The following is a 26,933-nucleotide window of genomic DNA, read 5'->3' as shown; positions in this document are numbered from 1 at the left end:
TTTCCATTCCTTCCCTTGGTTCTGGGAAATTTACTTATTATTCATTGTATACAATTTCCCCCCTGCCTTTCCTTATCAGAACAAAATAAGACTGTAAACCTCCAACAAATATTACCAGAGAGGAAAAAAATATATTAGCCATTTGGCCTCTTTATTGTTTTTCTACTGAAGATTCCTTCTGCTGCTTTTTAATCATGTGATGGAAAATATAGGAAAACATGGCCTTTTTTATGTTTCTAGAGAAAGTGGCTTGAAGGGGAACACAATTTGTAGAAGAAAAAGATGAAGGAAAAGCCTTGAGATAATCCTGTCTGGAATTCTATTGTTAATCATTAGGAGGTGTGAATTAAAGGTTTTCTGCAGCTTCCACCAATGAAGGGTTGCACATGGATGCACCTTTTACTGTTTTATTATTCTGCTTGGTGGGAGTAGGGCAGGAAACAGTGCAAGACTGTCCCTTCATTCCAGTCATAGCCATCGCTGCCAATGCAGCCATTACCTTACAGGCAGTACTAGCCGAGAATGGACATCATATCTTCCTGCTTCGCCCTGTATCCCTCCTTCAAACAAAAACTTTAATTTAAAGCAATTAAAACTTTGTTTTTAGAAAGTTGCAAACGGATTAGAGTTCCTGATGAATTTGAAAAAAGATTCTGGAATTGATTGCAAAGAATCCTTCCTGTGGTAAAATGCTTTTGTTTGAATTCTTTTCTAAAACACACAATAACACAAGACTACAAAATTGGACCTTAGAAAAAATTCTAAGGAAATAAAAATTACAACTAAAGAAGAACATTCAAACTTGACTCATTAATAAAGAATGAAGCAAAATATTTTAACATTGGAAGAATATTTTTGAACAATGGTCCCAGAAGTTAGTTTTAAGAGTTTGTGCTACTATAGAAAAACTATGTAAAAGATGCTATGGAAGAAGAACAAGTTTTAACTGACATAAATGAGACTGATCTGAAAGTGGATTTAAAAATGACAGGCTATAAAAATGACACAGAGACAGATGTTACACTGGACATACAAAAGAAATGGAATGATCTCTTAATTAAAAGGGATATACAAATAACACACCAAGAGAGTGACCTGGATACTTTTTAATATTGTGGTTAGACAAGAGGTTTATTAAAGCTTTGAAGATTTTTGTGAGAGGGAACAAAGAAAAATGGGAATAAAATCAATTAGAACATTATTTGATGTGTCTAAAGATCAAGATTGTTAGAAGTAAAAGGAAAGAATATAAACTTGTTTTACATGATCAAGGTTAAAACAGATATGATGTTATTTCTGCTAACACTTTATGGAATTTTGCTGACATCAGGACTAAAATGATGAGGCTTTATGGATTTGTTAATAGATAAGATATGGGATATGGGAAGAAGAGATCACTGGATATATTTTAAGAGAAGGTGATAAGTTAGTAAAATTGTTTATGATGAAGGGGGAAGTCATTTATATATTTTTTCCTTTTTTTTTGTTATATTCTTATTTCTTTTCTTTCCAGAAGTTATTAAAATGAGACTTTTCTGAAGAACATTTGGGGATAATCTGGGGTGATGGCATTTGCAGATTCTTACTGCTCTATACTTACTGGATTTTTAAACACTATTGTTGACCACTGAGAATCCTTGAAAATTATGGCTATATATACAAATCAAGCCAATTCATCAACTGGAAGAGGGATTCCATAAATGGGATAAAAGCACTGAAAAGCTCTCAATAGATGTATTACTTGTCTTACATAAGGCAGCAGGCAGCAGAAAACCTCCAAAGATAATCAAAACATACAGGCAAGTTGACATTTTTTTCAAATACTTAGAGACTGTAAACTGTTTAGGACTTGATATTTAATTCCAGCAATTCAAATGGTATTTGAACACAGAGAAGAATGTCTGAGTCCCCCCCCCCCTGTAATCAGTGACATTATGTTCCCTTGGGGGTGGTGTTCATCTCCGTTTCAAAGTCGAAGAGCCAGCACTGTCCAAAGACGCCTCCGTGGTCATGTGGACAGCATGAATAAATGCCGAAGGTGCATAGAATGCTGTTACCTTCCCACCAAAGGTGGTCCCTATTTTTCTACTTGCATTTTTACATGCTTTTGAACTGCTAGGTTGGTACAAGCTGGGACAAGTAATGGGAGCTCACTCCGTTACGCAGCGCTAGGATTCGAACCACTGAACTGCCGACCTTTCTGATCGACAAGCTCAGCGTCTTAGCCACTAAGCCACTGCGTCCCCTAATTACTTATTAATTACTTTTGTTTAAAAAAGACTGAAAGGTTGTGCAGAACATTGAAATCACATGCATCCATTTTTTACAGATTTCAACACACATTATTTTACGTATCTTAAATACTATCTATTAGTTTAAAGTAGTTTAAATTTTTACTCAGATCTTTTAAATGATTATTTTAAAGATTTTTTTAAAAAAATGCTGTTGGTTTGCCTTATGGATGTTTGTATGCCACCAAGGTCACAAATGTGATTAGATTCACGTACCCACACACCTGGGGTTTCTGAACAAACCTCAAAAGCTCAATTTTTGATTAGAAATATTGGGTAAAAATTATTTCTGTTTCTTCCTCTAATACTGTTTTCAAATGTTGAAATGTCATATGTGTCTTACAGGAAAAAGAATTAGATATACACCATGGCTTGCTTGGCTGTACAATCTGACTCTGTATCTTTGCTGCCACCTTGAGGTCAATTAAGACATTTATTGCAGATGTTGTTATACAGCAATTACTTCATCTTTCTCAAAAGTGAAATAAATATTTTAGAAATATGGTTGAAAATTCTAAATATGTAGGATGCAGAGAAACAGATGTACACTGTAGACAATTATCCTATGGCCAGTCAGAAATAGAAATGGTTATTCCTTTATAAGCTATAGTCTTCTGAAGAATTGATAGTTATAATACAGCTTCTGCTGTGAGTCTTGGTGACTGAGGACATCTCCTTGAACAAGCAGAGATGATAACTGAGGTGACTGATGAGTAGACCGATCCTTAGATACTCTCTGAAGGAGAACAGAATGGGAAATCTCCTATAATTGCCCTGAATGGCACTTCCTGTTTTATGGCAGGGGTGTCAAACTGGCGGCCTGCGGGCCGGATGTGTCACACACAGGCCACGCCCACCCCAGCTCCACAAAGGGGGAAAACGTTGCAATATGTCATGTGATGGCAACGTGATGCTGTGACTTTGACAACCGTATTTTATGATCTCCTATGGGATTGAGCACCAGGAGCTGAAATTATCGTTGCTAGAGCACTGGAGTCTTTAATAAAGGCACGAGGCCACTGAAACTCATTTTTTAATCACATTCGGAAAGGTTCAATTTAATCAGTTTATGGATATTAGAGACCTTTAAACAGTGAGCTTAGTATGACACCTGGTGAGTTTTACCTTCTTCTTGGGGTTTAAGAAGTTTTATACAAAGGCATAATAATTTAAAATAATATATAATTGGCAGAAATAAAAAATAATAATTTTTATCAGAATAACAGAGTTGGAAGGAACCTTTTAAGTCGTCTAGTCCAGTGGTCCCCAACTTTCTGGTTGCATGGACCGGTGGTGGAGGTGCATGGTGGGCTTGGGGGCAGTGGGGGAGGCAGTGGGTTTGTGTGCTCAACCTAACCCTGCGCAGGTGCAAATGAAGCTTTGTGCACTCGCCTACTGCTTGTACAGCCCAGGTCTCAATGGGCTGCAGCCCAGTACTGGTCCATGGCCTGAAGTTGGAGACCTCTGCTCTAGTTCAACACCCCCCCTCCACCCATAGCAGGAAACTGTATATCATTTCAGACAAATGGCTGTCCAATCTCTTCTTTAAAAACTCCACTGGAGGAGTACCGCAACTTCAAGTCATTCTATTGATTAATTATTCTGTCAGGAAATTTCTTCTTAGTTCTAGGTTGGTTTTCTCCTTGATTAGTTTCCATCCCTTGCTGGAAACTAATCAAGGAGAGAACCAACCTAGGATTTTGATTTAGGACAGTTTTAAATGAATTGGAAAACTAAAGGGATTTGTAATATTGATTATTTTTTCTCTAAGGTATGAATCTAAGATTTGAAAAACTACATAATTAAATAACACACTTGGGTGGCAAATGACTGCAATGAATTAAATCCATAGAACTGTGGTTTGATGAAGGTTGCAAATGGACACTAGAGGGAGCTAAACTACAAGGTAGAAAAGAGTTAAAAATGGCTAAGCCAGCTATAACTTTTTCTTATCTTAAAACAGTTGTTGATAACTGGACTGAGATATTAATAAATTATATTTCAGGAAGGATACAGATAAAAGTTTAAATAGATAACTTTTAGAAGATTATGAGAAAAAAACTTAACATCTTTTATCAGAACATAACAAGAGTTTGGAAGCGTGGAAGAGAACAATACTGAGATTACCAAAATGGGAATACAAAAGACAAATCAAAGACATGTGATGCTCCTTTGCTGTTTTAACTCAAGGACCACCGGTATAATTATTAAAAACTTCAATAAAAAAGGAACAATGGTTATAATGTAATATATATATTCCAGAAGCCACTTTCTCGATTTGTTAGATTCAAACAGATCTAGCTCTTGAATTTGAACATTTTGGGGAAAAATAATATCCAGAGCTCAGTTTTTGGGATGTTTTAAAGTAAAGACTACTGTCTATTATTAAAAAGGAACATACGTTTGCATGAAGGTGTTGGGTGGCTCCATGTTCCAGCTTCTGTGCATTCCGCCATCTGTTCGCCTTCCAAACTATAACCCCTATTGCAGTAATACGCCGTTCTGCTGCCAACTGTATTATTTTCAGAGACAACGTTTCCATTCTCAATCAATTCTGGATCTTCACATCTGGTTTCTAAAAAGTGGGGTATGATAGTTTAGATACCTCTTCTCCTTTCAATCACTAATAATACAGGTAGTCCACTGGTGGATTCTGGCAGGCACTACTGCTGGTTTGTTCATGGGCGTGTCATGCACGCATGTGTAGTGCAATGAAAATTGTTCTGCGCATGCACAGAACTGAAAAAAGAGATGGCGGCACCAACGGCGCCACCCAGAAAACCGGTTCAGGGGTGTGGCAGGACTGCGTCGCTGCTGGTTCCAGCTGCCCAGGCCGCCAAAGCACTACGGATACAGCCGAACTGGTCCGAACTGGTTGGAACCCATCACTGAGGTAGTCCTTGACTTATAACAGTTTGTTTAGTTACCATTCAAAGTTACAAAGGCAGTAAAAAAAAAAGAATTATGACCATTTCTCGTACTTCCCATCGTTGCAGAATCCCCATGGTCACGCGATCAAAATTTAGTGCTTGGCAACTGACTCATATTTATAACGGTTGCTGAGTCCCAGGATCATGTGGGTCACCTTTTGCGATTTTCAATGGGGAAGCCAGATTCACTTAACAACCTGGTCATTAACTTAACAATGGTAGTGATAAATAACAATTGTGGTAAGAAAGATTGTAAAATGGGGCAAAATTTACTTAACTCACTTAGCAACGGAATGGTGGTAAGTTGAGAACTACCTGCAATCAGAGAATCTTCTGGATGAATTTTCATTGTCTAAAAAGGATTTAAAGACCTACAACTACTTTTGATGCTGAATTCTGGGGCATTACTACACATATCTTGGAGTTGGAGTAAGAGGTGGTGTATTAAATTTACCAAATTGGCTTGGAATAGATTCCAGCCACAATAAATCTAGAAGAACCACAAGCCCCAAACAAAAACCATAGTCACCTTCACATGTTGGAAGGGGTTGACTCCAGGATCCATTGGCCAAGCAGGTGATGTTCTCCGGTCCACGTAAGTGATACCCGAAATTGCATACAAAATAGATATTACTTTTGTACATATTTTCTGTGGCTATGGAAAATGCATTTTGTACTGTTGGAGGGGCTTCACATCTTATGCCTAAAAAAAAAGAAAAAAAGAATCTTTACTTCTGTAATTTATTACTTATTCTGTTTCCTCTTTGGCTGTATGCTCAGGACATGAGTTTTTTTTGTCAATGTGCTTGGATTATAACTCATTCACACATATTGGAGCTAATGGCATCCACTTCTTGTTAACATGACAGATCCTTTGAGTTGGCCCCTGTAACTCATATCCCTGATTACAACTGTAGAGAACTTCATCTCCAAGTAAAAAGTCTTTGCCAAAAAATAGATCCATTATCTATTGGTTCGGGGGCAACCACTGGATATTTCTGAAGCTGAACATTTACCGTATTTTTTGGAGTATAAGATGCACCTTTTTGCCTCAAAAAAGAGGCTGAATATTCTGGGTGTGTCTTATACACTGAATGCAGCATTTTTTGCCTCCCGAATCCCCACCCCTTCACCAAAATGGCCGTGCAGAGCCTTATGGAGGCTTTCAGAGAGCTCCTGGGGACTGGGGAGGGCAGAAATGAGGAAAAACGGGCCGTTTTTTGCCCCCCCCCCCAGCACTCTATAAGCCTCCATAAGGCTATGCATGCAATTTGCTTGACAAAAAATGGGCCATTTTTTGCTTGTTTTTGCCCCCACGCACTTCCTCCAAGAGCACTCTGCAAGCCCCCCCAAGGCTATTCATACCTTTTTTTTTTTTAAAAAAAAGAGCCTGTTTTTTGAAAAATGGGCCGGTTTTGGGAGGTTTTCAGAGTGCAAAAATGTTTTTTTTTTCCCTTTCAGAAAGCTCTTTAACTGATTGATGAGAATTAGATTGATCAAGTGCTGTGCTAGTAAAAACAAAGTCTTAGGTGCTGCAGATTGTCAGGGATTTCCTTCTCCAGCACATGGATAAATACACCTGGAAACATCTACCTACCTACCTACTTTCTCTCCCTACCTACCTAGTGTATTTCTCTCTCTCTCTCTCCCTCCCCCTTTATCTACCTAACTACCTAACTACTCTCTCTCTCTCCCTACCTACTGTATTTCTCTCTCTTTCTCTCTCTCTCTCTCTTTCTCTCTACCCACCTACCTTTTTTAAAAAAATTGCCTCTTCAAAACCTTGGTGCATTTTATACTCTGGTAAATACGGTAGATTATTTTGCTGGCGAGAGTGGGATTGTGACAGATTCATCTGAAAGGGTTTTGCAGATGTCTACAGATAGTCCTAGCTTAACGAACACATTTGCAAACCATATTCCATTGCTAAGTGATGCAGTTATTAAGTGAGATATTATGCGATTGCGATGAACTCACGATGTCCCTTCCCATTCACTGCCATTTTCTCCATTGATTCTACTAATAGAAAGCTAGTTATCATCATCGTCTCCTTTTATTGACCCCCCTTGTGGGGTGGAGTCTGGGCAACTGAATGGAGCTGAGTGTTTACTGGCCAGATGCCCTTCCCGTCATCAAAGCGGAGTTTTTTTCCAGCAGATATATTCTCATTGTGCCCAGAGAGAGAAATATCTGCCTGTACCTAGAATCGAACTCACAGCCCCCTGATTGTGAGGCGAGAGATCCACCTCTAGGCCACCACACCACTTAATTGGAAGCTAGTTTATAAAGCCTGCAAATTGCAATCATTTGAGTGCAGGTCACAGTGATCATCATAAACCAGGGGTGTCCAAACTTGGGAACTTTAAGACTTGTGGACTTCAACTCCCAGAATTCCCCAGCCAGCCATGCTGGCTGGGGAATTCTGGGAGTTGAAGTCCACAAGTCTTAAAGTTCCCAAGTTTGGACACCCCTGTCATAAACAGATAATGGTTGTTAGGTGCACTAATCTCAATCAAATTTGTCCATGCTGTTGTAAATTTGAATAATTATTAAACAAGGTAGTAAGTGAGGACTCCCTGTAATTACTAAAATCATAAGCAATCTATACATTGGATTCAATAGAGGACAGTATAGTAGAGCTCTTTCCAAATAAACGTCCTTGTTCAATAGGACCGATGGGTGCTATTTTTTGCTTTTCTAGTGGCGCAGTGGTTAGAATGCAATATTGCAGGCAAACTCTGCCCACAGTCTGGACCAGCTCAAGGTTGACATAGCCTTCTATCCTTCTGAGGCTGATAAAATGAGGACCCAAGTTGTTGGGGCAATATACTAACTCTGTAAACTGCTTAGGGAGGGCCGCACAGCACTACGAAATGGTATATAAGTCTAAGTGCTAAGGCTATTGTTTCTTTATCACAGGCAAAAACTTTGCCACTTTTACTTGCAAGTCTTTGTATTTTGTGATTTTTCTCTAATTCTTCCTCTTTTATTATTAGAGTTCATTGCACAGTGAGCCAGATATTTAGACCGAATTTGGCATTTTTATTTGTCTAGCATTATTATTATTATTATTATTATTATTATTATTATTATTATTATTATTATTATTATTATTATTATTATTATTATTATTATTATTATTATTATTATTATTACATTATTGTCATATAAATAAGTAATATTTTAAATATTGTTAAACACTGTTTAGCTTCCGCAGGCAAAAATCAACAGAATGTATTTCTATCTTTCTTTAAATCACATTCAAGCTAAGCCTGAGAGGAAATAAATGAACCCATCGCTTACTTTTGCACACTGGTGTTACTCCACTCCATAATTTATCTCCTTGACAAATGCGTTCTGCATCACCCTATCAGACAAGAGAATGGTTCAGAAACACCATGTTATATCCATCATATTGTCATTCGCTCACAATCTTTAAAAAACAGATACGCCTTTGCTTCACATTCTGCATGATTTAATGAAGAAGAGAAGCCAACATTTGATAATAGAATATCCATTTTTCTCTTAGCTGTTATTCAGCAGTAACTTGATCTTTCCTTTCCTGAATCCACCATCCTAATAAATAAAAACTAGATTTAAAGGATAAATGTAAGCTAAACCTTTGTTGCTTTGTTGAAGCATTGAGGGCAGGGTTTTTCATTTGTGTTGGCAGAAAACAATGTCCACTGCTACATTATTTTAAAAAACAACAACACTATAAAGCAATAATTTTATTATTGGTTTCTTTTGATACTACTCACCACTTTGCAGGAGAAAAACATTGGAATAAATGATGGAATCACATTTGTACGTGAGAAATACAATTTCCTTAAGATAAACCTGATCTTCATTCTTCCTATGGTATTTTCTAAATTTCTTTTACTGAAAAAAGGGCTGGATGACCAAATTTCCAAATGAAATGTAACTCTTTCCTAACCTCCACTGTTCATACTGAAAGCCTTCATGGAAGAGCTGCTTTGGCAGAATTAATTAATTGGCAGTTTTTCATGCAATAACACCATTCAGACAAGTATGCAACATGAAAGTAACACTTGGTTGTTGCTTTTTTGGTTAAAAATGGATCCTTCCCTCACTAGCATCCATGACTCTTGTGTTTCCATAATCTCCATTTTGTTCTCTTTAAGAGGCACGATTTCATTTAATAAACCAAATCCATGAAAATTAAGGAAAGGCCAATACTAGGAAGCACAATGGAAGGTGGCATTCAGCCTGTTCTGACAGGTTCTAGAGAACCGGTAGTGGAAATTTTGAGTAGTTTGGAGAACCAGCTAATAGGCTGGCCCCACCCCCACTGCCTCCCAGCTGATCTTCTTTTGTTGCCCTGCACAGGAGAACGGAGCTGGAAAGCAGGTTAGTGGGGAGGGAATGTGGATTTTGCAGTATCCTTCCCCTGCCAAGCCCACAAAGCCACACCCAAAAAACTGGTAGAAAGGTTTTTTGAATCTCACCACTGATACAGGCCCATATTCCTACATTTTGTGATCAAGGCTAAAAACTTCCTTGTGTCTCTCTTTCGCCCCAACTTCTGAACATAAGCAAGCAGTGCCTGAGCATTTTAAACACTGTTCTGTTGAAGGGGTTGCATTCATGTTGACTGTAAATGCAGTGCGATTTTTCTTTTTGCATTTTCTTTCTTTAACATGGGTTGATCATTTTCTTTCGTGAGACAAGTGGCACGTAGAGCCTAAATGCACCCTTCATAATCCTGTACCAAATCTGTATTTTATTTTCAGACTTTGTACCCAAGAATGGAAGAAGCTATCCTAAGACAAAAACGATTATAGTGAAAAAGGTTGATGAATTAAGTTTCTCCTGATCTAAAACTAGCGTGATATTGCATGAATGATACACGATAGAAAATATTCCGTAGACTTACCTCTAATTCATAACCTAAGTTGCATTTATAAAGGACAGTATCTTTGTAATTGTATTGGTTGCCAATCACAACCCCGTATTCGGGAGCTTCGGGTTTTCCACAGGAGATCAGGGTGCAGATCTCATTTGAAAATAATGGTACCCAGGTCCCATTATGCTGAAAGAAAAGGGAAGCATCTTTGGCTTTGCTAACCAATGAAAATAATTACAAACAAGTGAAATTATACCTAAAAGAACCTGTTTAGTGTAGAGATTACAACGCTGGACTAAAAACCATTAAGATTGCAAGTTGTCCCCTAGTCATGAAAACCATCTGGCTCATTTTGGCCCAGTTATACTCTCTTAGCTTAATCCAATTTCTAACGTTGCTACTGAGGAGAAAATAGAAGACGAGGGCCAGGCGTACCTCAATTTATACAAAATAAAAGGTAAAGGTAAATGTTTCCCTGTCCAGTCCGACTCTAGGGGGCAGTGCTCATCTCTGTTTCTTAGCCAAGGAGGCCAGTGTTTTCCGAAGGCACTTCCATGATCATGTGGTCAGCATGACTAAACACCGAGATGCACACAACGCTGTTATCTTCCCACCAAAGTGGTACCTATTTATCTGTTCACATTTGCATGTTTTCAAACTGCTATGTGGGCAGGAGCTGGGGCAAGGAACGGGAGCTCACCCCATCACGTGGCACTCAGGCCTTGAACCCAGGTTGTCAGCTTTCCAGTTGACAAGCTCAGCGTCATCAACTGCTGAGCTATTGCGTCCCCACCCCCGACAAAATAAAGGCAGGATAAAAAAAACTAATACAAATACTAATTAGAAAAACCAAACTCCTTATAATGTTAGGGAACACTTTTTATTTTCCTTTGCGAAGAACAGGGCTCTTGCTACTTTAGGCAGATAGGAAACATATAACACATGTTATATGTGTTGTTGGAGTCAAACAGTGCACTCCAGCTATTTGCACTCCAGCTATAGCCAATGTAGCACGGCATTTGTTTGCTGCCAATCTCTTATATGTTATTTCAATTAAAAGTGCACTGATGGGTTTGGAAAAGGGGAAGAATGCAGAATTGTGTAAGAGAATGCAAGCAAGAATATTTACAGAAACGTTGAGTTATTTCAGGAACTGTGAATATGCAGCACAGTAATGTATAGGGGTCAAAGATCTACAGTAGATTAATACAAAAGGAAGTATGATTTATGCTTTTTTATCAGAAAAACATACATTTCAGTAGAACAAGATTATTTCACACAAGGTTACTATTGGGTTGAATTATTTTTGAAACATTGCAAATATCAAGTTTTAGAGAGAACTGGTGTGCAGTCATTAAGAACAAGTTTTCCACTAAATTATTAAATCATATTCTATTTTCTTCTGAACATTCTGAAGTCTGGGTCATTCCATCCTAAATAATGAACTGGGTAATCAGAGATGTGTTGATCAATGCAGGATCGCTACAAAGGATAAAATGCATTGACAGACAAAATGGATTTTTAAAAAAAATCACTGAAGGCAGGACCAAACAATTTTAACCATTTTTATCCCAAGGCAAAATAAACAAATGGCATATATTTTATGGTAAATATAATCTCTGTTACTGAACTAATAGTCAGAGGAATATGACCAATAGTGACAATACGGCAGATTGTCCCTATTGATATATGGCTATAAGACAGGGCTTTACATAACCAAAACAAAACTGATTGGAGGAAAAAAATATTTACCTGGCAAGTGGAAGTGCTAGTACCCATCAAAAGATAACCTTCTGGGCACGATAAGGTAATGCTTTTATTCACAGTAAATTCAGTACCAGAAATAATAACGTTGGTTATATTTGGTGGCATGGGACATTTTATGGGGCAACAGGAAATAGTGTTAGGGAACCAGTGCCCATCTTCCTGACAGGTGCATATATCCACTTCTGTCTCTATCATATAACCCTCCAGACATCTGAAACAAGGTAAACTTTTGTCATCCATATGAATTGTTGTACATTCCGCATTAACTATTCTTCCCCTTTCGTTATGTGCCCTGAGATGCAACAATTGGCAATTTTAGTTCAAAACAAAACAAAAAAATTAAAAATCCTTCAGGGACCTATCTACTCCTGTAAATGTTTGTTTGGTGGAAGAACGAGCTTAGTAATAGTCACACAAAAAAATAATAATATGACTGATAGCTGTTAACATATTGACTATATCAGCGATGGCGAACCTTTTTTGGCTCGCGTGCCATAAGTGGGGGGAGCGCAGGGGGGTCATGTGCAGGCGTGCCGCACCCATAATGCAATGTGCAACCCCCCCAGTGCGCATGCGTGCACTACAGGTGCGACCCCCCCATTTTTGCATGATTTGTTTGCCCTCCCCAGGCTCCAGAGGCTTTATAGGAGCATGGGGAAGGTGACAACAGCCTCCACCACCACCCCGGAAGCCCTCCAGAGGCTTCAGGGACCTTCAGGATGCTTCCCTGAAGCCTCCGAAGCAGTTAAAACGACCCTCCGAGCAAACCAGAAGTCACTTCTGGTTTGCTCGGAGGGTCGTTTTAAATGCTCCGAAGGCTTCAGGGACCTTCAAGAGGCTTCCCTGAAGCCTCCAGAGCAATCAAAATGACCTTCTGAGCAAACCGGAAGTCCGTTCCCGAACTTCCGGTTTTCCCGTAGGGCCGGTTTTTTGCTCTCTAGAGGCTTCGGGGAAGCTTATGAAGCTTCCGGAGGGCCTGTGGCAGGGGCGGGGAGGCTCTTTTCGCCCTCCCCAGGCTCCTATAAAGCCTCTGGAGCCTGGGGAGGGCGAAAAATGGCTTTAAAAAAGGGTGAACTCACGTGCCCTGACAAATGGCTCTGCGTGCCACCTGTGGCACGTGTGCCATAGGTTTGCCATCACTGGACTATATCATTCATAGAGACTTTCATCTTTTTGCTGGACTGGGTATTGCTAACCTTCCTGCCTGTGCCTCGCTTCTGTTTCAGATAATGCTCTGCAGAATTGCGTCTTATTGATTCAAAAGCTAATTACTACAATGCAATTGAGGATAACCTACTTGGATGTATAATTCCTGATTAATGGTGGGGAACTCCTGGAGTGTAATTCAAAAATTATTTCGTATTCATAAGCTGACAGAGTATGAATATTCATAGACTGGAATAGATTAGCCAATGAATAGGCATAGCAACTGGGTCAGCCATTGAGGGCTGTTTTGGAAACAGAAACGTAAGCTTGGCGTTTGGGTGTGGCTTAGCTGAGAATTGAAACTGAAACTAGTCTGTAAGCTCTGAGCCTGCTGCTCTGAGAAGTAAACTAGTCTAAACTTCTCTGTCTGCACGGAACTCTGAGATGAAACTGCTCTCTCCTGCTTGTATTCTGCTTGTAACTTCTACCATGTTGAAAGAATCTACTATTGCCATTGTACATTTATTCATCTGTTATTATGTATATAAAGAAGTTAATGAATCCAGCTGAATCAGTTATCTGTGTGTGCTTTCTGGATTTCATTTTTCTGCAACAAACTCTGATATAAACTTTATTAGAGAACTCTAGATCTCTGTGATACTCTTAGCCACACTTTTTTCTTCCCTCCCTCCATTCTAATGTGAAACTATCAACACTTCTTACCTGTACTGAACTTTACTTCCATAGTCTTGAGATTCCCCAAAAGCAACTGCATGAGGCACGGTAGGTGGTGGTCCACAGGTCAGTAACGTGCAATTTGGGTATGGCCTACTCCAGACTCCTTTTTCTGTACAAGTCAATTCCGAGTTTCCTTGCATCACATAGCCCATCTCACAATTATAAATTATGGTGTTTTGATCCACTGAACTGCCTCCGTTGATAAACGCATAGGGAATCATGGGCGGAGGGCCACAGGAAACCAGCCCACAATGCGGAAAACCCGAACTCCATCTGCCAACAGCTTCACATGTGATTTCTGAAGGTCCTAGCAATTTGAAACCTTCTAGACATTGAAATTCTATCTTCTGTCCACAGCCAAAATGGTTCCCTGTAACTATCCCATTCTGAATGGTGGGTATAGGACACTCACAGAGCAGGCAAGAAGGGGGTCTTCCACTCCACAAACCATTTGACTGACATTGCCTCACTGGGTTACCTTGCAACTCATAACCAGGGAAGCAAACATACTCTACGTATTTCCCAAAGCTGAAGACAGAACCATTCAGGAACCCATGAGAGATGTCCTCAGGAGGCCCACAGTTGACAGGTTCACAGAATGGAGGTCCTTTATCCCATGTTCCATTAGCCTGGCAGGTACAAGAGAGTGTGCCATGCAATATATACCCTTCATCACAGAAAAACTTAATTATCTTTCCAACGCTGAATTCTGATCCGATTATCTGGCCATGAACAGGTTTCACTGGTTCAGAACACTGCACTGGCCTACACACTGGAGTGTTCCTGCTCCAGGATCCATCTGCAAGACAAACTCTCTTCCGATCCCCTTCCAGCAGGAAACCTTCATTGCAGCTGTACTCAATATGGTTTTGGAAAGTGTATTCTTCTCCGCTCACTTCACCATTCTCTAAATGGGGAGCTTGTCCACAGGAAATGGGAAGGCACAGTGGCTCATTTCCATCCCATTTTTGATCAGACTGGCAGGTTCTCTTGTGTAAACCATTTAGCTGAAAACCATGATCACAATCATATTGGACCACACTACCATAGGTATAAGATTTTCCTTTTACTATGCCATTCATGGGACTGCTAGGTACTGCACATGATATTATCTCGCAGGTTGGTGTTGAATCACTCCACTGCCTACCAGACATGCAGTATCTTGTATTTGATCCAATCAGCTTGTAGCCTGGGTTACAAGTATATTTCACTGTACTACCAACAGTGTTCTCTGTAAAATGTACGAAGCCATTTTCTGGGAAGAGTGGTAGTTCGCATTGAATGGAAATGCAGGCAGGAGCACTACCATTCCACATTCCATCTTCTTGGCAAGCTAGCACGGAATGTCCTAAGAGTTCATAGCCCGAATAGCAACTATACAACACTGTAGTCCCATATAAATAGCTAGATAGTGGCAAACTATTAATACCTTTTGAGGAATGTTGTGTTTCTTTTGGAGATAAATGAGATTGGCTAGCCTTAAGGAAGCTCTCTTCAAATACATCTTCTTGGCCAAAATGCTTTTCTTCACCACTGATAGTTACATATCCCCCAAAGTCTATATGGGGAGGAAGGCCACAGTCTGTTGGCAGACAAACTGGACTAACACTAGACCATCCTGATTCCTCACAGATCTGCATAGCAAGACCAGAAAGCTGGAATCCTGGAATACAGCTGTATATAACCATGGCACCATAGCTGTAGTCTGCGCCTTCTACAAACCCATTCTCAATAGGCTGAGGAGGATCACAATTAATTGCTCTGCAAGATGGAGCCTTTGTATCCCACTCCCTTGTTTCCAGGCAGGTTAGGACTCTCTGGCCCTCAAGTCGGAATCCTCTGTCACATGAATAGGTAACTGTGTGTGTGTAGTGTAGATCAACATATGAATACCGGCCATTCTTAATCACCCTGGGTTTGGAGCATTCAATGGGATTGCAAGAAGGCTCTCCTCCAAGCCAACGTCCATCTTCTCCACAAAGAATTGTTGTGTTTCCCATTAATTCAAAACCTGGTTTACAACTATATAGTGCCGTGCTGAGATAGGTGAGGCCTTGCACATCTACAATACCATTCTGAATTTCCTCTGGCTGCGGGCATTCCACAGGAATGCATTCTGGAAGTGGAGAACTCCATGTACCATCTGCTTGGCAAATAATGGTAGATGTTCCCTTGAGCAAAAATCCATCCATACACGTGTAGCTCACTGTGCTACCAAAATGCAGAGAAGACACCACAGGGTCCCCAAAAGGAATATAAGGAGGTCTATGACAGAGTACCATTTTGCAGACAGGAAAAGTGTCATTCCACTGTTGGGATGACAAACATCTCAGGATGGAGGCACCATACAAAATAAGGCCTTCTCTGCATGACAACTGTACCATCCCTACTTGATCAGCCATCTCCTTCAAGACAAGTTGATTCTCAGTTAATGGTGGCTCTGGACACTTAGTTGGGATGCATTGAGGGCTTTGTTTTTTGTTCCACATTCCTGATTTCTGACAGGTCCAAGAAACATCTCCAATCAGTTCATAGCCTTCAACACAAAAAAAACTGACTTTGGCTCCCACTTCAAATCTTTTTCCCTTGCTGAATCCATGCTGGAAGATAGGTGGTTCTCCACAATTGAGGATCACACAAGAAGGTGGTGCTTCACTGTGCCATTGACGATTTGACTGGCAAAATAACCTTGAACTTCCGATCAACTGGTAACCTTCATTACATTGGTATGTCACTTCACTTCCAAAGGAACGTCCTGTCATATTCTGCAAAATGGATGAAATAAATGTTATATCTGATAAAGTGATATACCAACAAAATCTTAACAATTTTGGTTTTACGGAACAATAGCTAACATCCCCTCACTTTTAAAAAATGGCTGAATGTAGGCTTTTTGCACCAAGTTTACAAAGCTTTGACAGACATAAAATATGTATCTATATTTAAAAAGTGTCTCTGTATATGTAGGTGCATGTGTATACAGATTTAGTTCCTTCTCAGTGCTTATGCTGAACAACCAAATATTTCTGGCACGACTGCAAATCTTCCTGATTACCTACTGAAAAGTTTTCCAGATTTCAAAATATCAGTGACATAAATATTGCAGCTATCATATGGCACCACATTTCTGATTTTACCTGACATAAATACATTCCCACAATTACAAAAATTAGCTCACTTTTAGTAAGTTCTCAGGATCTTAAGGTCTATAAGCTTTCAGGATTTCAGACAGTATGTTGACTGCACCTAGTGCACAAAACATTATTTTGCTCACATTCAAGGCTGTACCAATACCTTAATCATTCCATTTGCAAGTTTTAGTGGCTCACCACAGGACACTGGATGACAAGTTGGCACAGTACCACTCCAAGTTCCTGTTGCTTCGCACGTTCTCTTCTTCTCTCCTTTAATATAGTAGCCTCTAATACAACTATAAGCCACAATGGCCCCAAAACTGTAATTGGTGCCAATTGAATACCCATTGGCAATGCTTGCTGGTTCTCCACAACGAACGGGGATGCATTGGATCGCCAAGGGAGACGGGTTCCACTGACCACCTCGGACACATTCTATTTTAGCAGATGTGTTTAAAATGAAACCTTCCGTGCACTTGAAGCTCACAACTGACCCAGCTGAAAATCTGGCCTTGTTTGAGGATTCCAAGATGCTGTAGGATACAGACTCTGGTCTCTCGCAGAAGTCGGCTATGCATTCAGGAATATCTTGGTTTGCCGGGGGCATCCACTTGCCCTGGGCATTACAAAGTAACTGAGAATTGCCAGCCAGACTGTACCCATCAGAGCAATAGTAGATTGCTATGTCACCAAATAATCGGTGACCACTCTCTGGAGAAGCATGTTCCACAGGAGGCGGCTCATCACAGGATACTGCCACACACTGTTGTTGACTGAGGTTCCACTTGCCATCGGACAAACATGACACAGTGTCAGGGCCGAGTAATGTGTAGCTATGGGTTAGAAAAAATAGCAGGGATAGATTCTTAAGGGCTGAGTAGATCACGTTTACTGCCTTATACAAATAAACTTCTAACTCACTAAAGGGGGAAAGTCACATTTCAAAGTCACTGTCAAATTGGCTAATATGAGAAAATGCATTGCTATTATAAATAATCCAATGTGGTTTTTTTTAAAGTGCACTAGCAAGAATTTTATTTAAGCATTTTGAACTCCAATAAATTTCATACAACAATTGTTTTTAAAGAACTGAGACAATTTTGACTGCACTTGTATGTACAGTAATTGTCAGCCTTCTCAGATATACCAGACAGGAAACAGAACCAGATGAGCTAATTCTACTTTATTGTAAGGCCCCATTAACAGAATCTTGCAGGTTGGATTGTATAAATCTCCTGCCATCTTTTACAGTCTGAGAAGTTATGGAGGCTCCTTTCTGAATGTCTTTCTTTGTCCTTCAAGCAGCTGCAAGCTGTGCCCCCCCCCCCCCCGTAATTCCCTTTACCATTAAAATAATAATAGAAATTGAAGTTATAAGATATTCTCATATGCCTGCACCATAGGTCATGGTTGACCCAAAGGGACTTTTTTCAAGAGGCAACTGAGAGCTGAAGAAGCTTCTTGGACGAAAGAAGACTGTTGGCTTACCTGAACGGTCGTTCTCTGAGCACTGCAAGAGAGTCAGCATGGGTTAACACAGTCTATCTGCCCTAGGACTGAGTGAATTTTTCTTTGACCATGCCTCCCTTTGCCTCATTGAAATCAGTTTAAAAACGAAGAACTATCCATTGCAGGACGCCCGTCCCATAGTCAATTGAGAACTAGGAGTCTTGAACACCTCGGAAGACTCCGGGGGGTTTGGGCTCTCCCGCAGCGCCCAGAGAACGACCGTTCAGGTAAGCCAACGGTCTTTCTCCTGTGCACTGCTTGGAGAGCCCAAGCATGGGACATACCCAAGCTATTGTGTCCCAGGGCGGGAAGTGTTCAGACTGTCCAGAGCCACGGCAACTTTTTGCAAAACCCGTCTTCCAAAGGAGGCTTTGGCTGAGACAAAGGTGTCAATTTTATAATTTCTGATGAATGCTGTGGGAGAAGCCCACGTAGCCACTCTACAAATGTCAATGATGGACTCTTGGGTCGCCCACGCTGCTGAAGTGGCAGCATCTTCATGGAGTGTGCCGTTCACGCGACCTGGCACAGCCCTGCCCTGATGTTCATAGGCCATCTTGATGTAGGCCCACAGCCAATGCCCAATGGTAGAAGATGATGCCTTGCGGCCCAGTGACCCAGGATGAAATGATACAAAGAAGGATTTGGTCTAAAGTCATTAGTCCTCTTAACATAAATGCGGACAGCACGTCTCACATCCAACTTATGCCAAGCACGCTCCTTGGGATGTGTAGATCTAGGGCAAAAGTTGGGAAGAATCACTTCCTGGGCTCTATGAAAGTGAGTGCTCACCTTAGGGATGAATTAGGGGTCGAGCCTTAATCAGAATGTATCATACATAGCTCTTCCCTGACAAAAAGAGCCGCAAGCTCTGAGACCCTTTGAGCGGCTGTAATCGCCACTAGAAAGGCAGTCTTAAGAGTCAGATGAATTCCTATCTTGACCCCTGTCACCTGCCTGAGAGTAGGGTCTATGGTAGAAAGAAGAGGTGGACGCCTGAGCTGACTCCTGAGTTTGAAAGGACTGTTTTCTAAACGAACCGGAGTTTTTCCGCTCATTTTTCTTCAGAGTGGCCAGAAATACCTTCCGTTTGTCCTTCATCTCAATCACAAATTTGTCCAGAGCATGCCCCAAAAGTTGTCCCCCTTTGAAGAGAGCAGAAGTAAGCAGCAAGCGGTGCAAAGTTATGTTGGATGCTAACGCACAGGACGCGAACTTCGCCGCATTCAGCAAGGCGTCGGCCGAATATTCCACTGCGGTAATAATTTTACTGAAATTGTAATGCCACTGAGATCCCTCAGAGGGAGGTTTGGATCTCAGTTGTCTCAGCCAGAGGAGGGAAGCCCTGGTGAAAAACGAGGCAGAGGTGGATGCCCTGATGGCCCAGGCGGCCACCTGATGCGTCTTATGACAGGCCTTCTCAGATCTTCTGTCTTCCGCCTTGAGACCGTCCAGACCACCGGGGCATCCACCTCAGGTAACTTCAAAATATCCTCCATCCTAGTCTCTACAGAATACAAGGATTTATCCCCACCATTGGTCAAAGTACCAGGCTGTGCCCATTGTCTTTGGACAACGTCCATGAAGAAATCTGGAACCGGAATCAGCTCCTGAGTAGCAGCATTCTCCTTGAACAGACCTTCTTTGGGGTCCTTAGAGGAGGAAGAGGATGGCATGGTCGTACTCTTAGGAGTAGACCCTAGCTCGGTGGATGCTTTGGCCTTGTGTAGGATGGCCTTAAACAAGGATGGCTTGAACAACCTGGTGAAGGCGGGCTTATCGGAAGATCCTCATCCTCAGATAATTCAAATTCCTCGGCCTCCTCCTCCTCCTCCCAGACCGATTCCTCTGTGGCAACCGAGGTGGCAGGAGAGGCTGGGGCCTGGTCCCTGACCTGAACTGGGGGCGCTCTTGATTTAGATGTACCCGCCGCGCGGGCCTCTTTCTGCCTGATCACCTCAGCTATGCCCTGGGAGATGGCTTGGGCAATCACTTCCTTCATCTCTGTGGACAGGGCTGGGCCTTTATCCACCCTGGGTCGAGCCCTCGACGGAGCGATCCGGCCCCTGTTCCTAACCGAGCCAGTTCCCTGCTCCGCTGGGAGGATGCCCTGAAAGGGTTCTGGCTCCTCTCTGAGGGACGAACTGGGTGATTCAGGGTAGTCCCAGGAGGCATCGGGGGAAGACTCCCGCGATTCCTCCCCAATTAATGAGGGAGACCTGTTCCCCTAAGGCGAACCAGGTTCTCTCTCCTCTATCTGGCCAGAAGGTGGACATGGCAATGAATCCATCTGCTCAGGGGATTTGCTCTGCCTCTGGGCCTGCTGGAGTTTGTGCTCTATAGGCTTATGCTTCCGGTTTCCCTCCCTGGGTTTATCCTTATTCCCTGAGGGTCCCGGGGAGGTCTTCCTTGTGGTGCCCTTTCCTCCCTTCCCCCCTTTTAGTGGAGGATCTAGCCTACTGAGTTTGGAGGAGGGCCCTGCCTGCGCCTCCTGCACCTCCGAACCTCCATCTGCCATGATGATCTGCAGAAGCCTTGATGTTGTAGATGCTTGATGCAGAGGTGGTAATGAAGCAGTAGACAGGCACCAGGTGTCGGCCAGCCGGCTACGGAATACCCGCAGATCAATGTCTGAGAGGAGGGATGCCCATTGGCCAAAACCCTCCTCAGGCTGCCCTCAAGATCCTTGAGTGGTCGGTGCAGGAAAGACCTTGCCGGCGTCCTGGACAAGGCCAAACGCTTCCTGGCAGCGATCTGCAGCTGAGGGGCTTAAACGCAACTTCGCGTATCTTCCAGCGGCTCCAAACGGCGATCTATGTAAAATAGTCACTTTAAAATGACTGCTGCCGTGCGCCGCCGCTCACGGAGTCCAAGATGACAGTTAGCAACCAGTGAAAAGCGTGCAAAATGCTGTAAAATGGCCAACGCGCTTGCCGGGCTGAGGAGAAACTGCTGACACTGCCAGAGCCCTCAAGCACTCCGAGCAGCACTATTAACAGCGGCTGGGGAAAAACGGACAGGAAGCCTCCCACCACCCTTTGCTCGCCAGCAGCCGCCGGACAAGCAACTCCCTTTGCTCTCACTCTGCATGCGACCAGCAGCTCACTGGAACCTGGTAGCTCTCTCAGCAATTCAAAAGGTAGACTTTTTTCCTTTGAGCTTTGTCTACCTATATCTACCTAGAGAGAGTTCTATACAAAAATAAAAAGGGAGATAATTCTCTATGCACAATTTGGAGAATCCAATCTATCTGACCTAGAACTGAGGAGCTCCCCAAAATTAGTCCTAACGGGCGGACTGAGTTTTTAAACTGATCTCAATGAGGCAAAGGGAGGCATGGTCAAAGAAAAATTAACTCAGTCCTAGGGCAGATAGACTGTGTTAACGCATGCTTGGACTTTCCAAGCAGCTCACAGGAGAACGAAACGTCTTCAAAGAAAAACCAGAAAGTCCAGTGGCCTCTTGGAAAAACACATTTGGGACATGTATGTCTGTATGTATGTCTGTATGTCTGTATGAATGTCTGTATGTATGTATGTCTGTATGTATATCACAAAGCATGAGTGTTTGCAAGTAGGGGAGGGCAATTGATTATTGGATGATTCATTCTTTAAAAAGTACTAATCTCTCTCCCTTCTGGAAGCTGAAATACATAGAAACAAGTAGACATTTTCTATCCTAGTTGATGTTTAAGAAACACTTATATTTAAGAAATTAAATATAACTTCCCTGGTTTAATGGGCCATTTAAAAACAAAATCAGAAGCCTAGCTTTGGGGTATTCTTTTGACTAGGAATAAAGGTGGAAGTCTGCAGTTAAACAATTTTACTTTTTTTGAATGTACAATGACAATTTCCCCAAGTCTCTCAACTACTTAGAAAGCTACCTTGGCAACGCACACAGTTTGACACAGTGATCTGGATTTAAAGAATAAAATATGCATAAAAGGAGATACATCATGCATGTAGCATCTGTCATGAACCTGAAATCCAGGTACTGGATTTCAGGTAAGCTTTCAAAAGATGCAAATGTCTTAAGATATTATCAACAAATATTGCATATACCCCACACGTAAGGTAAAGGTTCCTCTTGCACATATCTGCTAGCCGTTCCCGACTCCAGGGGGTGGTGCTCATCTCTGTTTCAAAGTTGAAGACCCAGCACTGTCCAAAGACGTCTCCGTGGTCATATGGCTGGCATGGCTAAATGCCGAAGGCGCATGGAACCCGGAACCCCACGTGTACAATATGTTATGTTTTGCCCTTTGAATATGGACTGTGGCACAAACTTAATAATCTTTTATGGAATGGGAAAGTTTCTGATCTATGCATTGACAGCTTCACACAAAGCTACACATTTTCCTCTCTCTTATTTTTCTGTCTCCTTCCCAGAGCAAACCTTTTTACTGAGCCAGCACAGTTTCTGGCTGATCTGAAAGACCATGAAATTTGAGAAACCCTGTGATATGAATTATTAAAATTAAGTGATAATAGTTCCTTTCTTGCCCAATCCAACCTTAACGAAATCATTAGATAGGTTCATGGAGGATTACACAAAGTTATTTATCATTTTAAGGAGTTGCAGCAGTGCAAAACTTTGTGAAACCTGCCCTAGGTGCAGAGGTGGGTTCCTACCGGTTCGGACTGGCTCGGCTGAGTAGGTAGTAGCTCAGCTGTCCATGCCTCCAAACTGGTTCTATCAGTGGTGCCATAGGCATAAGCATTTTTTTCACTACTGCACATGTGCGCATAGCACACATCAAGCGCACATGCACACGCAAAGCACGTCTCTGAGCAAACCGGCAGTAAAAAAATCCGGAACCCACCCCTGCCTAGGTGAATACAGGAATATGGATTTAGGGGAAAAAACATAATATTATCAATAACATTTCATCAAATGATACCACTAGAGTTTGAACCTAATGCTGATTTACGTACCCTTCCTTACACGTATAAGTGACTGTATTCCCAAAGGTGAAGTTGTTTCCAGTAGCAACAGCATCTTTAATTACTGGAGGGAGGCCACAAGAAACGATTTCACAATCTGGAGGTGAGCTGCTCCAGTTACCTAAAGCTTCACATACAAGTACAGAAGGTCCTTGTAGACTAAGGAACAAATAAATAAACAACATAAAGTAGATAGTGGGTAAGATAAAAAATAGGGGGTAGGAGAAGGTCTTTCTGTCTGAATAGGACAACAAATATTCTTTTTCATTTAAGGAATTGTTGAAATTGTTCAATCACTCCAGGGGTATATTACAGGTAGTTCTCGACTTACAACCATTGGTTGAGTAACTGTTCAAAGCTACAACACTGAAAAAGTGACATGACCATTTTTCACATTTATGACTATTGCAGCATCCTAACAATCATGTGACTAAAATTTGGACGCTTGGCAACTGGCATGTATTTATCAGGGTTGCAGTGTCCTAGGGTCATGTGGATCACTTCTGTGACCGTCTGACAAAGACAATGGAGAAGACAAAGTCACTTAGCCACCATATTACTAACTTAATAACTGCAGTGCTTCACTTAGCAACCGTGGGAAGAAAAATCATAAAATGGGGCAAACGTCACTTAATAACTGCCTTGCTTAGCAACAGAAATGTTGGCCTCAATTGTGGTTGTAGGTCAAGGACAACCTGTGCACCATTTGTGAATTATAAGTAATAAACTTTGGTGCACAAATCTTGAATAACACCATGTTGAGTCAATCAGAATGTGCATGCTTCAAAAATGATTAGGAAACAGTATTTTGAAACTCATTTGCCTTCCAATGTGCAATAATGTACGACAACAAATAATAAAAAGCAGTTTAAGTTCCATAAGGAACATTTTGCATATATTCTCAACTCATGAATACATGTCAGTTTTTCTTCTGCAATTTTAACAAGGACATATTATATACCAAATCAAATCTGGTGTTCTGATTACCTGTATCCCATGTCACACCTGTAAGATACATTAGAAAGGTACATCACACCATTTGCAATATATTTTCCATTCTTTATTTCTTTTGGGAGGGAACATTGCACTAATTCACAAAACGGGGAAGAATGGTTCCATCTGCCATTCGCTAGACATGTTGCTTCTGCTTCACCAACTAAAACGTATCCTTCTTCACATCTGTAAGTAGACAAAAAAAATAGATATAAATATAATTTGGTACATGCCTGTTTCACAGTATTTCCCCTGATGTATTAGCACGATTTCTCAAATATAAAGCTGCAACTGAAATAAGATAGCTGTGGCCATTTATCAGCACAAATGACTACACTATCATTCTAACTATGTATAATATAATCTTCTATAGCCAGCAATTATGTTTTTAAAAGTTTATCATTTTTTCCACTTTTCCAGATTTCTGACCAGCTACAGAGCAATCAGTGCATATGACAATATCATGTGATATTTCCATGGCATTAACTGTTTAATTTCAATTCTCTGTGAAATATACTGAAGGTTAAGTAGATATTACTGCGTGAAATCTGGATAGTCCCTCGTTTAGTTGCCACCCATTGAGTGGCTATTTGAAGTTACAATGGGACTGATTGAGGGGATTTATGACTAATGATTGTAATTCAGATGCTTGGCAACTGGCTGACATTGATGATAGTTACAGCAGTCACATGATCACAGTTTGCAATCTTCACTGCCAGCTTCTGACAAGCAAAGTCAATAGAGAAGCTGGCAAACAGTGCTTATGGGATCATGGGATCAGACAGGATTCACCTAACCACAGCAACTGGAGTTGCTGTAACTGCTGTTGTAAGTCATGTGAAATCATACCTTAAGGCAGGGGTGTCAAACTCGCACTGTCACAGCGGCGTCACGTGTACTGTGACTTTCCCCACTTTGCTAAACCGGGCGTGGCCGTGGGTGACGCATCCGGCCTGCAGACTGCAAGTTTGACAGCCCTGGCTTAAGGTCGTGTAACTTAGCTATGGAGTTGCTGGTCCCAGTTAGATGTCAATGCCTAAGGCGTTTCCATGACTACTATCACCTTGAGAAGGGGAGGGAAATGCCATGCATACTTTTGGCCAGAGTAAAAGTCTCATATTTCTGTACTGGGATGTGAATACGCATGTCTAGAACCCTGCCATAACGTCCTGTTGAAGAATGTGATTGATGACCTCAGCCAGAGGGGAGGGGACACAGGGGTAAAGGTCAGATGCCATTAAGTGTGATTTAGTTTCAGCTGCACAGAAATCCATGCCAAGATGTTAGTCCTAATAAACGAATGGTTTTACTTTGAATTTCGTCTTGGGGCTCGTAAATTAATTAGGGCAACTCTTGGAACCTTCACATTACCATTGTTAAATATGGGCTACCTGTACTATGTAAAAGATAAATAACAGACAAAAGTTACTTTCCAAACGGAACTATTTTACAAAAGGTACTATAATTATTAAATATTTGTATTTCTCTAACCAAGCCCGTTCATATATAGTTTCAAAGCAGGTTAACATTTAGAACGTTCAAAATATTTCATAGTCAATGATAGCAATACAATTTCATTGCATACATTATTATTACAAAGTAGCTATTGCCTTGTTTGCAAGAAAAAAAAACCACCCCAATGCAAGTATCAATGTCCAGCTTCTTCCAAAATACAAAATATGCGAATTGATAATTTCACAAATGGAAGCAGATAGTTTTCCCAATAACTTCTACAATAAGTACTTCAGTATTTTCAGTACTGCAGCCCACCTCCCAGTTTTGTTGTGGAGAAAATAGGAGAGGAAGGTGAGTTGGATATATTCACTGCCTTGAGTTATATGTGCACATAATAAAGGTGGGGTATAAATAAATAAACACTTTATAGTATTTCTAATATAGATTAAATGCATTACTATAGTCTATTAATTTTTTTCCAATGATTATTATATATATTCCATATTTGTTGCCAAATAACAAGTCCCAGCTGCAATGATCTCCTACCTGAACATTACTTTACTACCAAATGTAAACCTGGAGCCATCGATTGCACCGTTTTTAGGGTGGGGTGGAATACCACAGGAAATAGCTTGAAGAAAAAAAATTAAAAACATCATTTCGATTATGCAAAATATATTGCTATAACGTTAATATACCCCCCAAAAGGGAAATGGAAATCACACTAAATGCTGGTATTAAGTAGTTGGGGAGCAGGAAAATCTTATATTATTAGAAAGTAAATTTGGAACAAAAAGGACTGTAGGTTGGATAGAAATTCAGAAATAATTTCACTGTAACTCCATTTCTGGAATGCAACAGAGATGTCCAATATACAATAGTTTTTACATAATCTCAGATAAGCTTGTGTTCTACCACCCGCTTCATTGAATGACTTATGAATATTTCCCATTGCTTTATGAGAACCTCAGCCATCTTAAATGTGAATTACTGATATATATCTGGAACTAAATAATCACAACTGAAATAACATTGGAAGTTTCTATCAACACAATTCAATTTAATTTATTACAGTCATAGACCAGAGATTATAACAAATAAAAACACTCAATAAATATACAATTTAAATATCTGAAATAATAAATACGATCTATGTG

At 40.9% G+C, this 26,933-nt stretch overlaps 1 protein-coding gene across 1 annotated transcript in view; it reads right to left on the bottom strand.

Annotated features, from left to right (window-relative positions):
• Positions 1 to 26,933, bottom strand: part of SVEP1 (sushi, von Willebrand factor type A, EGF and pentraxin domain containing 1) — a gene marked incomplete at its 3' end in the record, with an annotated part of 152,764 nt that overhangs the window by 15,949 nt on the left and 109,882 nt on the right. The window contains exons 34-43 of the mRNA XM_081943838.1: positions 26,323 to 26,407; positions 24,316 to 24,507; positions 23,320 to 23,487; positions 17,034 to 17,706; positions 13,725 to 16,504; positions 11,841 to 12,066; positions 10,119 to 10,274; positions 8,525 to 8,588; positions 5,751 to 5,924; positions 4,693 to 4,866 (exon numbers count right to left, since the gene is read on the bottom strand). Coding sequence (XP_081799964.1) covers positions 4,693 to 4,866; positions 5,751 to 5,924; positions 8,525 to 8,588; positions 10,119 to 10,274; positions 11,841 to 12,066; positions 13,725 to 16,504; positions 17,034 to 17,706; positions 23,320 to 23,487; positions 24,316 to 24,507; positions 26,323 to 26,407 — 4,692 coding nt within the window. The remainder of the gene's footprint in view (positions 1 to 4,692; positions 4,867 to 5,750; positions 5,925 to 8,524; positions 8,589 to 10,118; positions 10,275 to 11,840; positions 12,067 to 13,724; positions 16,505 to 17,033; positions 17,707 to 23,319; positions 23,488 to 24,315; positions 24,508 to 26,322; positions 26,408 to 26,933) is intronic.

This window comes from Natrix helvetica (genome assembly GCF_964273705.1).
Source record: "Natrix helvetica genome assembly, chromosome: 2".
NCBI classification, from domain to species: Eukaryota; Metazoa; Chordata; class Lepidosauria; order Squamata; family Natricidae; genus Natrix; species Natrix helvetica.
Note: the sequence above shows the minus strand (reverse complement) of the source record. Positions and strands in the feature narration are given on the sequence as shown.